General features: G+C 44.7%; 1 protein-coding gene across 5 annotated transcripts in view; it reads right to left on the reverse strand.

Moving 5' to 3' along the window:
• Positions 1–144: 144 nt before the first annotated feature.
• The window catches only part of PLEKHA2 (pleckstrin homology domain containing A2), a 70,401-nt gene continuing 53,150 nt past the window's right edge, over positions 145–17,395 (reverse strand). For all 5 annotated transcript variants that reach the window (XM_070598858.1, XM_070598857.1, XM_070598856.1 and 2 more), the window contains 5 exons: positions 17,288–17,356; positions 16,839–16,909; positions 13,505–13,568; positions 4,769–4,846; positions 145–4,326 (listed from right to left, as the gene is read on the reverse strand). In XM_070598858.1, the coding sequence (XP_070454959.1) occupies positions 3,964–4,326; positions 4,769–4,846; positions 13,505–13,568; positions 16,839–16,909; positions 17,288–17,356 (645 nt within the window). In that variant the 3' untranslated portion in view covers positions 145–3,963. The remainder of the gene's footprint in view (positions 4,327–4,768; positions 4,847–13,504; positions 13,569–16,838; positions 16,910–17,287; positions 17,357–17,395) is intronic.

The following is a 17,395-nucleotide window of genomic DNA, read 5'->3' on the forward strand; positions in this document are numbered from 1 at the left end:
CCCCCGGCAGTGAAGAGCCGTCCCTGGCCCTACGCCGAGCAAGGACCTACCGCGTGAAATGCATAAAACCAATAACGGGGGCAGAATGACGAGAGATCACCCACCCACGGACAGAAGGTCAGCGTCAGTAAAACACACACCATATTTCAGTATTTCACATGGTTTTATTACAAAACAAGCAACAAAACAGTTTTAGAAAATTATTTTTTGCTACAGACCAATTAGGAGATCACATAAAATGAGAAGCGTAACAGTTTCCATGCACTCAGCCCAGCGCTTACAGTGAGTGCACTTCACAGCTGAAACACGCCGGGTCAAAACACGAGTCATGCGGCACCTTCGTAAGCAGCGGGGAAGGGGTCTATGTTTTCTACCAAACATTCCCTTTATTCAAACTCTACCTAGCATGAGCGACCGTAATTGACTGCTGCAGGCAATAACGGAGAGAAAAAGGAAATGACGGGAAACAGTGATGTTGGTAGAAAAGATTTAATAAACCATTTCTGACATGTTCAAAGTTTATAGACAAAGCTGACTTGGGAAACTCATTTTCCAAAATACTGCTACCTCTCTATATGCCTGCTGATCTGGTTAATAGTGAAAACAGACCAAACTCCACTGCTCGACTACTGAACCTGCTATTTATTCTTTCAGACCGTTTAGCCCCTGTCAGAGCACAGTTCTATTCAGGAAGGAAAAAAAATCTTTTGCTTCAAGCGAACTATGAAGCAGGACCCTAAATCTACTCTTTCTCATGGGAGCTCAGCATCCTACTCAAAAATAGATGGGTAACTCCAATACTTTGACCTGAGGTCACTCTACTCCATGTACACTTTAGTATGTTTAGGATGTCTCATAGAATGCAAAAGGCCAAACTGTGTTTACCAACCATCAACTGAATCTGAGTGAGCAAATCCTTAAGCTTTCAAGAATAGTGGATGGTAGGGGCCAGCCTCGGGGCCGAGTGGTTAAAGTTCCATGTCTTCAGTGGCCCAGGTTCGAGGGTTCGGATCCGGGGTGTGGACCTACTCCACTCATCAGTCATGCTGTGGAGGCATCCCACATACAAAGTAGAGGAAGACTGGCACAGATGTTAGCTCAGGGCTAATCTTTCTCAAGCAAAACAAGAGAAGGATTGGCAACAGGTATTAGCTCAGGGTGAATCTTCCTCACACACACACAGAAAGAATGGTGGATGACCAATAGTTCTGCTATAGGGAAGATGCCCTGAAATACTGTTCACACAGAGGGTCAAGATCAATTTAAAAGTCTTATGAAAACAGCACAACCCAGAGAAGGTTCTTATTCCACAAAGAAAATGCAGTACCCTTTTTCTTTTTTTTTAACTCCGATTTATCCAAGAGCCTATGCACTTAACTACTAGCCTATAGTGCATCCCCACCCTATTTTTTCCATTTGTTTCCATTTCATACATTTAAAACCAAATGCTTTGGTCATATATGCACCATCTTTGGCTCACATGTGTAAGTGACATTAAAAGGCTGTAATGTGACGTTGGCCAGAGGGTAAGAAATTCAGACACAAAAGGAATTCTGAAATAAGGTTTGGGAATGAGAATGGTTTTAGGCTTCACTGAAGATAGGTATATTGATCTGGTGCTGGAACTACATTAACAATGTTCTAATTGGGAATTCTCAAGTATTTGCCAACTAGAGAGTCCTTGTTTTCCCTCTATCATGATAATACAATCTGGATTTATGTTTAATTTAACATATTCTCAAAATAGGCCTTGCTGAATAAGAAACATATCAGCTACTATAATGGCCAAGTAATTTAGCAGTAGTTACCTAGCAGAGAGTTTATCTTAAAAACAGAGAGAAATGGATGGATTTTCACACTTTAAACACCACAAGATGACATCTTTCCATGACTTTGGGAATGTTTCATGAGATCTCCAAAGTTCCTAATTTATTGACATTAGTTGAATATCCCTTCTTGTGCACTTTCTTTGACCTAGCCAAGGAATTTTCCTGAGGAAAATCTGAAGATGAAACCAGAGACAGGGAGCTTTAAGAATTTAGAATGGCTGCTTGAAGTCAGGCTACTTGAAGTATGTTGTAACCTCGATCACTCACAAGTACATAATTCCCCAAACAAGAATTTCTGAGGACAAAAATAGACAAGAGTCTGCAGAAAAGAGAAGAGGAATAGAGAGCGAGAGAGATCCAATAGAGATCCAATTTCCTTTTTTATACCAGGACCACTAAGCCAAACAATTTAAGTGGACAGCTCCAATGCAGTGCAGTCAGGGAAAGTTCTCAATGTGACAAGACTTCAAGGAAACGACACTGCCTGAGAGAAACTTCAGATTTCCTTCAAGCCACTAAGGATTTTCTGATCACATGTTTTCACCTCTGCATTAGATTTGAACAAGAGATTTCCTGAAGTGAAAATGGATCTCTTAGTCTCTTCCTCTGGTCATTGATTTTTAACTTAAAGATATAACCGATCTAGCTGATAAAAGTTACAGACAGAAATGAGTTAAGGGAACCCTGTTAAATTCCTGGGAGCAGTTCACCGCATCGGTTGGATAGACAAATTCTCCCGGGGGCCCTGGAAATAGTATCTTCTTGTCAAATGGAAGAAGCTACACCCTAAAATTGGGGTGGGAAATGCAATCTATGCTCTTCTACCTCGGAAATCTCTAGTCAACAATTGCATAGCCTCTAAATCAATGCTTCTATGCAGTTTCTATTCTATTAAAAATATAAATATCTCTCAAGATTATCTTTGTATCTCTCCACTGTTAAGTACAGGGAACCTCACAGATTACAAGGTTTGATCATGCAGGTCCACAAGGCTTCATTCAAAGAGCAACACAAAGAAAAGAAAGACAGCAAATCTGGCAGAGTACACAAAACATAGCACTCAAAATTAGACTAATATTGGCCCATTAAAAAAGAGCTGTGAGGCAAGGATTCAAGATAATCCATCTTTGCTAAAACAGACCTTTTCTCCTGCTGGAAAAACACGGATCCAAAAAGCTTAACTGGATGAACTACAATCCATCTTTTCCCAGCACCTGCTTTAACGCAAATCTAAAACTCTACAACAGAGATCTGATCTATCACACAAGTGAATTATCATACACTTATCACCCTTCCACACGTTCCAAGTAACGCCACATCAAGGCAAATGAACGTTCTGTTCTCAACAGTCATAACATCTAACACTGATAAACCCATCCTGGGGCCTGACAGAGAAACCAGGTTGGGCAGGTCTGTCACTCACACTGACAGTATTTGGGGTCAAGGAACATCTAAAAGAGGAAAGAGTGATTCCCAAAATTGGCTGATGCATTGGGGCTGAATCATTCCCCACACCTTACAGGAGGTCCCTGTTTCTTCCCCTATGGAGGTCCCCGGGGGGATCAGAACTGGCAGACATTCTGAGGGCCATCCACCAGCCCAAGATTTTAACACCTCTCCTTAGAATGTATCCCAGGCAAACTGGAGCCTGGGTCTTCCACCACCCCTCCCTCCCTTCAGCTGGGTTGGTTACCAGCCTCCTATTCACAGTCAAACATCAGCCAACAGGATCAGGATAAAACCAGATGACTGGCCTAAGATTCTGTGCCTGGCCTGAAAACAAGGGAAGAAACTAAAACAAGAACAAGGAACTAAAACTCAGTTAGGGATGAAACTGGACTCCCAAACTCTTCTCACCAGGAAGACCTTGGAAGAGTTGAACAAGAGGCACCCCACTCACCACTGGGCATGCCTACAGGTCTAACCTAGTGATCTTCCCAAATTAAATATACTGCATTGATATTAAAAAAAAAAAAAAAAAAAAAAGCCAGCTGGATGGGCCCTTCCCACAGAGCATCCACAGGAACACGAGTGGCATAAAGGCCTCTGACTGTCCTCCAACAGGTAAAGAAACTGAGTCATGGCCTCTTTTCCGTGAGTCCCCACCCACTCCCTCCCAGGGCACTATGCCTCATCACACATCAGAGGTCCGTATGTTCTCATCATCAAGGTTGAACATAAATGGTTTCTCCTTGGGGTGCTGGGGCTCTGATCGGTGCCTTATCCGGGAGCTGGGCAACACCCCAGCAGGATTGCTCTCCCCAAGTCGAGGTGTGAAGAAAGAGTCCTCAGGAGTCTCTTCAGCTGGAAGCAGCTTTTCCCCAGCCTGGGGGACAGGTGTCCAGGGTTGCCAGGAGGAGGCCAGGGAGGGGGCCTTGCAGAGGGTTTTTTTCTCTTCCACAGGTGGCCGCCCTCTGCACAACACAGAGTTGGGCCCACCTGAGAGGCTGGAGCTTCCAGAGCGAGTCAAAGAAATGGATCTAGAAAAGGACATTTCCTACAAAAATAAAAGGGAAGAAAAAAAAACAAAGGAAAATAAGAGTTTTCCTGACAATGTTTATCCCAGAGCCCCAGGAAGAGGACCCCATCAGGATCACCACCTCAGAGATCCAGAGACACTTGTCTACAAAAATCAGACACATCCAACGGGATTCCCTCCAGATGTGTCAGGTATGCCCAGCAGGGAGATGTGCAGGACACACTGGAAACTCTGTGTCTCTACCCAACCCTACCTCACCATCTCCAACAGCCAAAAAAACCAAAAAATAAAAATTGGTACCCAAATCAGTCAAAAGAGAAAAACAAACAAGACAGCCTGGGGCTTCAGCTGCATCCAGGGACCAGGCCACCAGCCCACATCACCAAATAAAACCTGCCCCCTCAGGGACAATTCATCTCTAAGATGACAGTAACTGTGCGACAGAAAGGAAGTGACTTACTCTGGGATGGCACTTGAGGGCCTGGACAGCTGCCCCAATCTCCTTAATCCAGCTGTGCATGTCTTCTGGACTGTCCGCCTGCAAAATACCCACAGCACTTACAGAGAAATTTTGGGCACTATGATTTCAGCTTTGAAAAGTCTCTGACTCAATTTTAAGTTTATAAAATCACACAATTAGAGCTGGAAGGGATTTCAGAGATCATCTAGCTCAGTGGCTTTCAGACTTTTGAGGACTCTTTTTTCCTGCAAAATCTTATTTGACACCCCATAAATAAAACAGCTCAAAGTGGAGCTGCTCTGCAGGGGGCAGAGGTCATGAGGGAGGGGGGGCATAAAGGCCCATCCCCTGCAGAAGTCCCTCACTCGCTCTGGAACACAATCGGCCTGGTCTAGCCTCCTGTTTTACAGAAAAGGAAAATGAGGCCCATAATGCCAAAGGTCAAGGTTTAGGACTGGTCTAGATTCCCATTCTCCTGACTCCCAATGCAGTTATCTTTCCAATATGGCTATCTGAACAGAATAATCCCATTTTCAACTCCAGTCCAGATAAAGCCAAATCCTCCACGAATCACCCCAGATACGTATCATCACCAGGCACTGGGCTTCTCTCAAAGCACAAGCTGTCCAGGTCTGTCTTGACTCCATCCAGGCCTGGAGAGAGTCGAGAATTGCTCAACTTGGAGCGCCATGCTTGACAACGCGTAGGACACTGCTGAGACAGTAAAAAGCATTTCCCCAGAAATACCTACCAGCCCCAGAAGGGGGCAGCAGCCGCTCTGGGAAGAAAGGGAGGAAAACGAAGAGGCGAGCTGCGGCAGGGGTCCCTCGGAATTCTCAGTGCTGTCCAACTTTAAAGGGGGTGAGTTCAAGTGAACCCAGCAAAGCTTTACTCAGTGTTACACATGGCACCACGTGCTGGCTACTAAGGAGGGACCAAGACCCAATCCTCCACCTCCAGGAAATTACATTTGTCAACCTCTCTCTGTCCCGCTGCGCCTTCCCCTAAGAGTCCCACCCAAAATCACAAGTATGCCTTTGCGTGCCTGTGCATACATATATGCAAACACCACAACCCGGCCCAGAAAATTCTCCACATATCCTCCTCACTTTCCCCACCCCCCCAAATGGTTCTGTCTCTTTGCTTTATATCAGGATAAAACATGACTAGTTTTTTTAAAAAACCCTCAAACTGCCCCTACCCTATCTGTCACCGCGAACAAGCCCTCCTTGGTTAGGTGTATGCAGGAGACACCTGCACGGGAACGAGGACCGACCGGCTTCATGCCCACGCACGCTGGGTCAAAGGGCATAGCAACAAGTGCTTGAGGTGAACACTCTCTCCCAAGCTAGGGCTGCAAACTCACCTGCACTCTCCCTCCCCTTCACTTTTCCCCATTATTTGACAACCTGGTGGTTTCCCAAGAAAAAGACAAATCCATCCCTCATCTAAAAAGATGACGAGGACAAGGTCTCCAAGATTCTTCCAGAAAGTATTTTACCATTCTTGGGGCACGCCTGTTCCACAAGCACCATTCAGAGAATTAAATGGACTCATTTAGGTAAAACAGTTTGAACAGTGCCTGATACACAGAAAGGGCTTTGTAAGTATTAGTTATTATTGTTGTTGCTGTTATCATTGTTATTATACATGAGGGATGGAAATGAAACCTTAAATTCCAACGCTATAAATATGTTCACTGTCCGTCTCCCTGAGACTTAATTTTTTCAATTTCCTCATACCCCAACTGTAGAAAATTGCTACATAAAGGATCAAACTGTCAGGATGAAATAAGATAATGTATTTGGGAGGGAAGACAGGTTATCTTGAGCTTGGATGAATTGGAGGCAACCAAGCTGTCCATTAACAGAAAAGCATTTCCTAGAGGTCTTCCTTCTAGGGAAACAGGAGATGACTGGGTAGCGGGATGTTAGAAGGCGGAGGGAAAGACGGAGACGGGAGCTGAGGGACAGACGCACGTCTCCCACATCATACAGGTAATCTGGCATCTTCAGTAAACAGACTGCAAGATCCCCAGAATGACAGTCCAATACCCAGTTTCCATGCTGTTAAGCTACTTCAACTCCTTCCACCACCCTAGCAAAATACCCGCCCCCTCAGGTCAACTGTTACCCCCCAAAGCCAGAGGCCACCCGTTTGACTGTCCTTTGAGGCCTCACCAACCAGCCCTCACATCTTCCCTAGTTGGGAATCACCTGATTTAACACCTGGGACTCAAGCGCAAGAATCAAAATCCGCTAAAATGCATCTGGATCATTTTCAATTCTCCTCTAATATAAATAATGCTGCTACTCGTGTCTTTACGCATAAAGCTTTTTTCATATTTAAGATTCTTTGGCTCATAGGGAAATTGCTACATTAAAGAGTATGTATTTTTTTTTAAAGATTTTTTATTTTTTTCCTTTTTCTCCCCAAAGACCCCCAGTACACAGTTGTATATTTTTAGTTGTGGGTCCCTCTAGTTGTGGCATGTGCGATGCCGCCTCAGCATGGCTCGATGAGCGGTGCCATGGCCACGCCCAGGATTCGAACTGACGAAACACTGGGCCGCGTGCAGCCGAGTGCGCAAACTTAACCACTTGACCATGGGGCCGGCCCTGAGTATGTATTCTTATAAACAAACTTACAGACAAGGAGAACCAATTAGTGGTTACTGGGGGGAGGCGGGTGGAGGGTAGGCACAAGAGGTGAAGGGGCATACTTATATGGTGTATGACAAATAATAATGTACAACTTGGGGCTGGCCTGGTGGCACAGCAGTTAAGTTCGCTTCCACTTCGGTAGCGCAGGGTTCACCGGGTCGGATCCCGGGTGGGGACAAGGCACCGCTTGGCAAACCGTGCTGTGGTAGGTGTCCCACATATAAAGTAGAGGAAGATGGGCACAGATGTTAGCTCGGGGCCACTCTTCCTCAGCAAAAAGAGGAGGATTGGCAGCAGATGTTAGCTCAGGGCTAATCTTCCTCAAAAAAAAAAATAATAATGTACAACTGAAATTTCACTACGCTATAAGCTCTTACAACCACAATAAAAAGATTTTTTTTTTAAAGAGTATGCATTCTTTTCAGGGTCTTGGTACATATGGCCAGAGAGATTTCTGGCCAACAATATAGATTTCATTTACCAACAATATACTATTTTTTTTACATGCACCCTTGCTAGATTAAATATTACAATTTTTAAAAATCTTCACTAATATGATGGGCAAAATAATTAAATCTCTCTCTTAAGACATTTAGTAATAGAGATGAAAATTGTTTGCTAATTATATTTCTTCCCTAATTCTCTAATTTCGTTTGACATTTTTCTGCCAGATGACCTAGATAGTTAGCCCAGACATGAGGATAATAATAATAAACATTAGTAAATATTTTAACATTTAACTAACAAATGTTATTTTAAAATATTATTCAAATAGAAAAGCAGATATTGTAACTGATCCCACATGAGAAGAAACAGAATATTACTTTACTGAGATCACATGACAATCTCTATTAGTAGTTTTAAGAACTAGGACCCACCAGAAACAAAAATTCAGTGAAACCTCAAAAATCGCATGCTAAAATTATGGTGTATATCTATCTTTAATGGAAAGCCTGTGCTTACCTTTCATCAAACACTCAAAAATATCTTAAGACCATATCACAAAGGTAGTTTCATGAACCAGAGGTGAACACAGAGCTGAAGTCCACCCCACTTACGGTGAATTACTAAGAGACTAAAACATTCTTAAAACTCAGTAGAAAAATGCTTGAAAAAGGGAAGTGCCAAGCTCAGACCTTCATCGCTTCCTGGTGTGCTTAAGCATGTGTGTGTTTCTGGTGTTTGGTTCAGAAGAAAAAGTAGGGTTTGTGTCCTTGAGTGCAGTTTTTGAAGTGAGAGGAACATAGAGTATTAAAACCAGTCCCTGCCATCTGTGGTTTTATCACATCCAGTGAGCTTTTACGAGCCCAGCACCCTAACAGATGCAATGGTGTGAAGCAATGAATGCTAGAGGTCATTAATACAAGGCTTCCCATGTCTACTTCTGGTTACTTACATTGCAGCTGTCCAAAATTTTTAGGCAACTCCTTCTTCATTCTGTTCCTAACCTCTGCAGCCCTCCCTCCCCCACAGCTGATAACCCCTGCCCTCTCCCCAAGAACCAATGCCATCTTTAGACACAGCCCTGCCACATATGATTGCATGGGTGTGCACTACATAGTTCTAGGTGCTGTCATTCACCTTGCAGTCTAAATTAAAACAGTAAGTATCCAAAGAGATCTAGCCCAACCCTCTGCAATTCATGTGTGAGCCCTCTTATTACTACTCTTATCCTGGCATGGGCCCCAGTTCTGACAACTGGGCTTATGTCAAGTTACCAAAACCAGTCTGCACTACATTTCTCACTTCAAATAAGTAATCCTTCTCTTAACAAGTTACCTAATACCCCCGACCTTCTATGACTGGGAAATGGGGAACCCCACTTGCCTGGTATTCCAAAGACTGAAATTTCATTTTGAACCCTTCCCCAGAACTAAGAACCATCTACCTCCTGACGAGCTTGCTGACATCTCAAGCTTAGAAACCTGATTACTGCCAGATGCTGCATCTCTGTCACCATGATCCATCTGCAAGACACCCAGTTACCCCAAGCTGGTCTTCTCTATGTCAGAATCAGACCCCCTGGCTCTCTATGGCCACACCCTCTATATCTTGGGTTCTGTACTGGCTGCTTATAAACAACATCAGTGAGGAGGTCTTGTTCTAGCACCTGGTACCTTTGAATCAAGTCTAACAGGTTTACGATCTTGAACAAATAATTTACCTTCAGACACTGCATTTCCTAATCTATAAAATGGAGATGACCTCAGAGACTGCTGAGAATTAAGCGATATGCTGCCTGTAAATTGGTTAGCACCGCGCCTGGGACATCTAACTGTCCAACAGATGGTAGTCTTTTATTAACAGAAAAGAATACTACAGTGTGAGAGATCACAGGGTACAAATTATACATAAATGTGACATAGAAGGTAAATGACCAGCACATAAGTAGTTGGAATCCAACCCATTCTGTGCCCAGGTCTTCTTTTGTCCAAGGAGTTTGTTTTCTCTGCCTAGATCTGCCCTGTTGTCTGGTATGGCTTTCCTAGAGACCGAGGACACACGGCTCTTCCGGTAGACTGACTAAACATAACTCAGGAAGTAGGTCAGGATGCCACTTTGACGCGGTGGGTAAAACTGTGGGCACCCAACTGTATGAGTCGTCATTAATATTCTTTCACCTTCTGCATGAAACACGATTTTGACTTGGAACAAATGACAGACAAACTGTCAGTCAAACTTATTCAGACTTAGGCATGTGGGAGACTCTTCTCAAAAATGAATGAAACGAGCCTGTACGTCAAGAAAAACCATGGAAGTATTTTTTTGCAAATGATGAATTTTGAGGTTTCAAAGCAAAAATTAGAATTTCAGAAAACTTCTGTCTACCTCCACGAGCTTGACAGTTTTCCATACTTAAAGACTTTATTGGTGATAGTGGTGGTGGTATTAACGGATGTGACTTTTTGATATTATACAATAAAATGTGCCAACATTTGGAAGATGTGCATACCTCAGTTGAGACCACTGCTTTCCAAACAACCAATGCACACTTACAAAATCATGCACGGGTGAAAAGGACCCATTCAAAGTGCAAAGCTTTCATGTAAGAGTATGGATTTTCATGTAAGAGTATGAAAGTTTACTGATATTAGCTTCCAATTCCACATTGCACCTAAACAATAAGAAACTACCATTTACCAAGTTTTGGTATAGAATCAAAGAAGAATATCTACAATTATTTGGAAAGCTATTAAAATATTCCTTTTTTCCAAATACTTATCTGTGTGGGACCAGAATCTCTTCATAGTCTCCAATCAAAACAACATATGGCCACAGACAGAATGCAGAGGCAGATATGAGAATCCTGTCTCCTCTTAAGCCAGCCACTAAAGAGATTTGCACAGCACAAAAAACAATGCTACTCTTGCTGCTTCTGTTTTAGAAACATAGTTATTTCTCATAAAATGTTACTGTGTTAACATAAGCAGGCTTATAGTTGCTACCTTGAAATGAATTAACACATATTTTTAATGCTTTTTAACCTATATTCTCCTCTAACTTTCCATTCTCGTTGAGTTAGGTGCTACACTCAGATCTGTCCACTCACTCATCTATTTATTCAGGGTGATGTTAGTGTTCTTCTATCCCAGAAATGTGGAAGCAGAAGGCAAAGGAGGACAGAAGTGATGAGAAGCTTCTGGTAAATGTGCACACGCTCATGCAGATGATGCAATGTCTTCTGACTATTTCTTTTGTTGGGGTTCATGTTTCCCAAATCACCATCTCCACTCGCAAGCTCCGTCCTGTACTCTTACCCAGCATAACTGTCCACTTGACAGCTATTTCTTTAGCACCACCAATGTGTCAGGCTCTGTATATGGAAGGACCTTCCGAACATGTCACCTTGGATGTCCTGCAGAGGCTGTAAACTCAGAACCACCTCTGCTGGGCTTGTCTTTGTTCTAATAGTCCCTCCTTCTGTGCTCCCTTCACAGTGACAACCACTCTGAGGCCCAGGCCAAACATCTGGGCAGTGTCCTTGCCCCGCCTCTCTCCTCTCACTCCACGTCTAACCAATAACCACGTCCTGGAAAAGACTGTCCCATAGCTTTTAAAGTTCCACTTTTCTCCACCCATCCTAGTTCGCACTTCCTTTACCCCTCACCTAAATGACCAGAACAGACTTCAAACTGCTCTCTCCTATCTTACCCTTTTGTCCTCTGTCCTTGATGCTGCACCAGGCCATGCAATTCACACAGCACATAGCCCAAGGGGTCAGGGTTGCAGACTAACATCCCCACTTTACAGATGAGGAAAACAAGGCTCTGACAGTCAGATGCTTGCGCAAGTGATAGTTTTAGAAGGCAAATTTGATTGGGCCACTCCCCTAGTTTAACTTCGAGGGTCCCTAACCCTCAGGATATAAACAAGGCACACAAGGCCATGAGCCCTCTGCATCTGCTTTCCAGCCTCCTGTATGTTCTGTGCTCATTTTATCTCCAGGCGTTTTCACACATGCTGTTCCCTCTGCCTGGGAGGCTCTCCCCCAGCAGACTCAGCTTGGATGTGTCTCCCTTCAGGAAACCTGCCCTCACTCCCTGAGACGGGGGGGAGGTGTCCAGCTGATGAGTTCCCATGGCAACCACCACTCACTGGAAGGGCCGCACTTATCACATTGTTTTTTTGGTTTTTGCTTTTGGTTTTTATTCCCCCAACTCCCATCAGTGAGGTTGTTTCATACTCACAAAACATTTAGGTTCTTTTGTCATATTCTGCATTCTATGCTGGGATCACCTGACCTACTAAATAATTCTTCTAATTTGCATATATTAAGGTTTACACCTTGTGCTAGCAAGTTCTATCTCATGCATCTGCCATTACAGTATCATACAGAGTCGTTTCACTGCCCTAAAAACCACCCGTGTTCATCTATCCAACACTCGCTCCCCCAACCCGATCACACAGTTTTAACTGCCTGTTTACTGGACTGAGTCTCTCTCTCTCCGGTTCAGGGTCTGTTCTGTTTAACACAGTGTCCCCAGCATGAGGCAAAATGCCTGGCGCTCCGAGGACACTCTGCAAATATCTGTCAAACGCAAAAACTGAAAATGCTTTTGTTGCACCTACAGTTAAACTTTGTCCCTGAATGGCAATGGTGGCAGCTCTAACACCCCAAGTGACACTTTCCACAGCCCCCTACGCCGTCCCTTGCCGGATGGCGCAGGCTTGTCTGAATGAATGGAACCCACAGCTGGCTCAGGCTGCTAGCATGTCTGCTGAGCTGAGGCAGGAGGGCCAGCTCGGCGAGCTCAGTCGGGAGTCAGGACGAGCAGAGCTGCTGCCCAAGAAATGGCAGAGGGGGCAACCCCCTGTGGAAGGGAGGGTGTTCAGTGGGGAGAGACATGGAACAAAGAAGAAAGGGTGCTGAGAACCCTGCAAAGCTTCGGCTGGGGAGCCCCACATTTAAACCAACACCCTACATGGCAGTCTTAATGCTAGAAATGCGGCATTACCACGATGCTGCATGAGTCAAGGCACACTGTGGATTGCTAGGCTGGCTGGGGTAGGGACTTGGCCTTGAAAGTCTAGGCCCTGCTTGGAAATCTGCCTTCCTAGCTCCTGTGATTTTGGAAGGAGCTGGGAGAACTCCAAAGCTGTGGGTGGAGGGAGAAGCTTCTGAGAGCCGAACCATCAGAGCCCAAACAATGGCTATCTCTGTGCAGCTGGGCTTTGCACCTGGTGCCTGCACAGGGCCCTCTGTGCTTTTGTCCTTCCGCACACAGTGATGTCCACACAGAGACGGGGCTTATAAATACCCTCCAAAGGAGAAGTGAAACCACTGACCAGTTCTCCTTTTCTCTGCTTAGCTGGCGCCCAGCAGCTAAGAGCAGCTGGTACGAGCTCACATTCTCCACTACAGCGGCCTAACCTGCTCTTATTATTTCATGGTTGGGAAGCTTTTGGCAAACATCCTGTTCAGAAGAAAATGGGACTCAGACTATCAGGGGCTAAATTTACCACCTAGAAACTTCAAACAAAATAAAAGAGAAAGCAAAGAAAAGGGCAAGACCTGTGAGTGCACCATTCACAGAAATGGAACGCCAAAGTCTTCCCAGAGTGAGCGTCTTACCTGAATGTAGAAGGTCCTGGAACTTGTTATTATTTCAAACAGGTTGTCCCTCATTAAGAGGTCACTAGACAGAGAAAGAGAAGGAAAGTTACCAGGCATGCTGGTGCACACATTGAGGACTCAGTTTGTCCTGGGTCAAAGCACCAGTGCCCTCCACCATAAAAAGGGGGCTTCCAGGCCATTCCTCCCTTCAGCTCCTGCCTCAAAAAAAGACAGGGCTTTCCTCTAGATTCACTTCCTGGAGGGTCTTGGGAGGTCTTACCATCCTGACAGACTCCCCCAACACACACACCACCACCAGTTCTAACAAGATAAAGCTCCTTTCTCTCTTAAACTTCCTAATAGCCACCATACCCCACACCACCTACAGCTGTGGGTTTTTTAGTGGCTAAGATATATCAAGTGCTTTGTACAAAGCACTGTTTTGAGTGTGGGGTTTTTTTAGGGTCAACTAGATGAAAATGTTACTGGTTATGTATATATTTACTGAGTTATAACTGATACATAACACTGTATTAGTTTAAGGTGTACAACATGATGATTTACTATTTGTATACATTGTGAAATAATTACAACAATGTCTAGTTAACATCCATCACCACACACAGTTACAAATCTTTTTTTCTTGTGATGAGAACCTTAAGATCTACTCCCTTAACAACATGCAAATATGCAATATGGTATTATTAACTATAGTCACCATGCTGTATAGTACACGCCCAGGATTATTTTGCCCACCTTCACCCATTTTGCCCACCTTCACCCATTTTGCCCACCTCCCACCCCCTGTCCCTGACAACCACGAATCTGTTCACTGGAGTGTTTTTTTGTGCGTTATTTCACCCAATCTTCAACAATCCAATGAGGCATTTTATGGATGCAGAAATCCTGGCTCAGAAAGGTTACATTACTTGCCCATAGCGCCAGTGTTAGTAAACAGCAGAGCCAGGATACGAACCCAGGTCTGACTCCAAAGTCTACATTTTCAATTACTCCACTACCGTCTGCCTCTCCTAAGGGAGCCAACCCTCTCATTTCCTCCCCCTAAGCAGCAACCTCCTCAGCTTCGAAGAATTCTCGCTCTGTGCCTCACTGTACTGCGCTGAGGAGACTGGATGCCGAAAAGAAGAAAAGGAAGGAGAGAGTAGACTACTTTAAGATGTTTCAAACTGGGTGTGAGTTTTGGAAGAGGGATCCTGACTTGTGCAAGGAAGAAGGCGAGAAGTGGCTGATGCTCAGTGACAAAGCTCACATCAGCAGAAATCATTTACAGTGTTAAATGCATACTGCAAGCCTCCAGTCACTGTGGAAAATACATAAAGAGTGAAAGATCTAATTCCTTCCCAATAAAAGAACATAAAGCAAAACGATACAATCAGATGTCAGACTGTGTGTCATATGCCACGTGTCAGAATAATTCCAAGAAAGGACTGGCCACAGGCAGTGCTGGTTTCATGAGTGAGGACTTGGGAGGAAATGGCAGACACCAGACCAGTGACATAGGCACCAGGCAAGGGAGGAGTATGAAGCTGAAGACCCATGTGGGAGGGGACAAGATGTGGGCCAGACAAACCTGGGGCCAAATCCTCATCCTACTTAGGGAAAAGGTATTTTAGGAATATCTTTAAAACTTTGTGAGCCTTTGTCCCCCGACTGTAAAATGGAGACGAGAAGACCTCCTTTGTTGGGCTGGTCACTGCAGAGATCAATTATAAGGTAAATAAAGCATCTGCTATAATGCATGCCACTGAAACACATTTCACTATTATTATTGTCTTCTGAGTTTCTGAGGAGAGATGGCTTTTCTTTCTGGCTAAAATGTTTTAACCTTTTAAACTGTTTCCCCACATATGGTACAACTATGTAATCAACTACTGAGAAGGTGAAAGCAAAGCAGGGAGGAAATCCTCATTCTTTTCACCTCTATTTCTCAGGCTACATGTTGCCTTTCACTTCACTTCAATTCAATTCAACAAGTGTTCACTGACTACTCGGATGCCCTACACCCCCTTGAGTGGGTTTGGGAGAAGCTACACAGTCTCATAGGCCTGGAACCTGCAGAGCCTTGGGACTTCCTTCCCTGATGATCTCCAGAGCCCTTAATTCTTTTACTCAGAGTTCAGTCTGACCCTGGCAGTCAGAGATTTAGGTTAAGTGCAAAGCACTCTTAGGACTGAACTTTATCCGGGTTTGCTAAGCCATCCCCACCTGCCCAGTCGGTCAGACATCTATCTGCACAGGCCCTCTATAGTCAGGAACCATCTCCGAGGATCCAGTCATGTCTAATCTTTCCTCTACCCACTGTCAACCTCTGGAGGCACAATTCTGGAACCTTCCATCTACAGCTACTTTCCTGAATTATAAATTGTCATTGGGGGAACTTTCCCAATCTTCTGTACTCTGCAACTGCCATTTGCAGGACCCAGTATAATGCTTCTGTCCCTGCTTCCCCGGTCATACAGCACTTTGTTGTCACACAAGACCCTGCCTTGCCTTCACGTGAGAACAGTCTGCCTGCTGCTAACAGCTTCCCTAATGATCCTGGCTCTGCATCATAGTCCATGGGATGGAGAGACACAAACATAAGGCGCTAAAGACTGAAGACTGAGGGGCAAAATGAGGATTTCTACATGCCCAGATGCCCTTGGGGTTTCTAAAGTTTAGTGCCATGGACATCTGCATTTGGTGGGCACCTGCATACAGGAGAGCCCTTGCCTAGGGGCCCCAGGTCCCAAACTCATCCTATGCACCCTGGCACTTGGAAGGTAACCATTCCTAGTGGAAAGAGGAACACATTAAAAATACTTGCTCTTCCTGCCCAACAGGAGTCACAGAGAGTTGCTGTGAATCACCCTTGTATTAAGGGGATGGCAGGGACTTTGTCAAAAGGAGAAGAGAAAGGCATACAAAGTTCAGGGAAGAGGCACTAGCCTAAGCAGTGATCTGACCAGAAGTGCTGAAAAGCCAGTGACTAAGGCACAGTCCCCCTAGGAGCCCCAGTCCTTCTGTGGAAGGAGCATCTAACTGCAACAGCTGAGAAGCATCTCGACACCACTCTCATCTTTATTCCTACATTCTTTCTTTTTCTCTAACAGAAAATTATTAGACAGGCTCATCTCCTCAGGAGCCAGAGAAGGGTAATGAGAGGGGGTAGGTGTGCTCAGTGTGGTCTCATGGCTGCATCATCTTGAATGTGGGGAGCCGGCCACAGAAGCCAGGCCCCATCTCTTGCTCTTGGAAGAAGACTCTGATAAAGTCTCAGAAGTGCAGGAAATGAAGATTTAAGAGGGCAAAAGGGGGTTCTGATCAGAAAAGAACAAGCAAAGACAATTACCCAGACTTGACTAGACACTCATGGGTCTTGAGCACGTCCTTGAGAAATATAGTGCGCAGTGGTTCTCGGTCCTGGCAGAAAAAAATGGAAAGACAGGTAAATGAGGCTGTCCACATAATGCCAGGACCCAGACCCGCCGACCGATGAGCCTCTCTCATCAGAGATGGTTGGCTAAAACCAGGTTGTAAACAAGTCAAGGTCTCGAAATAATCGAGAGAAGAAAATCTAAGAAGACGCTCTGTGGCTCTGAGCACAGAGCAGCTCACCGCGTAGAGGGAGGGAGGAAGTTAAGGCCACTTCAACATCACTGTAAAGATGTGCACACGGGATGGATGCACCTCCGAAGCCTGTGTGTGCCCCTGCCTCTACTCATGCACACACACGTGGGTGTTCTTCGTGTGCCTCTTGCTCCCATTACCTCTCAGAAGGGCCCCAGAGCCACTACAAACCTGCTCACACTTGAAGTAGCAGATGGTAAAGTCATCAAGTGCAAAGAAGCGACGTTTCCAGCTCTTCCGCTAAAACGAAAAGTACAAAGCAGAACATTTGGAAGAGAT

Source organism: Equus przewalskii, chromosome 28 (genome assembly GCF_037783145.1).
Source record: "Equus przewalskii isolate Varuska chromosome 28, EquPr2, whole genome shotgun sequence".
Taxonomy (NCBI): domain Eukaryota; kingdom Metazoa; phylum Chordata; class Mammalia; order Perissodactyla; family Equidae; genus Equus; species Equus przewalskii.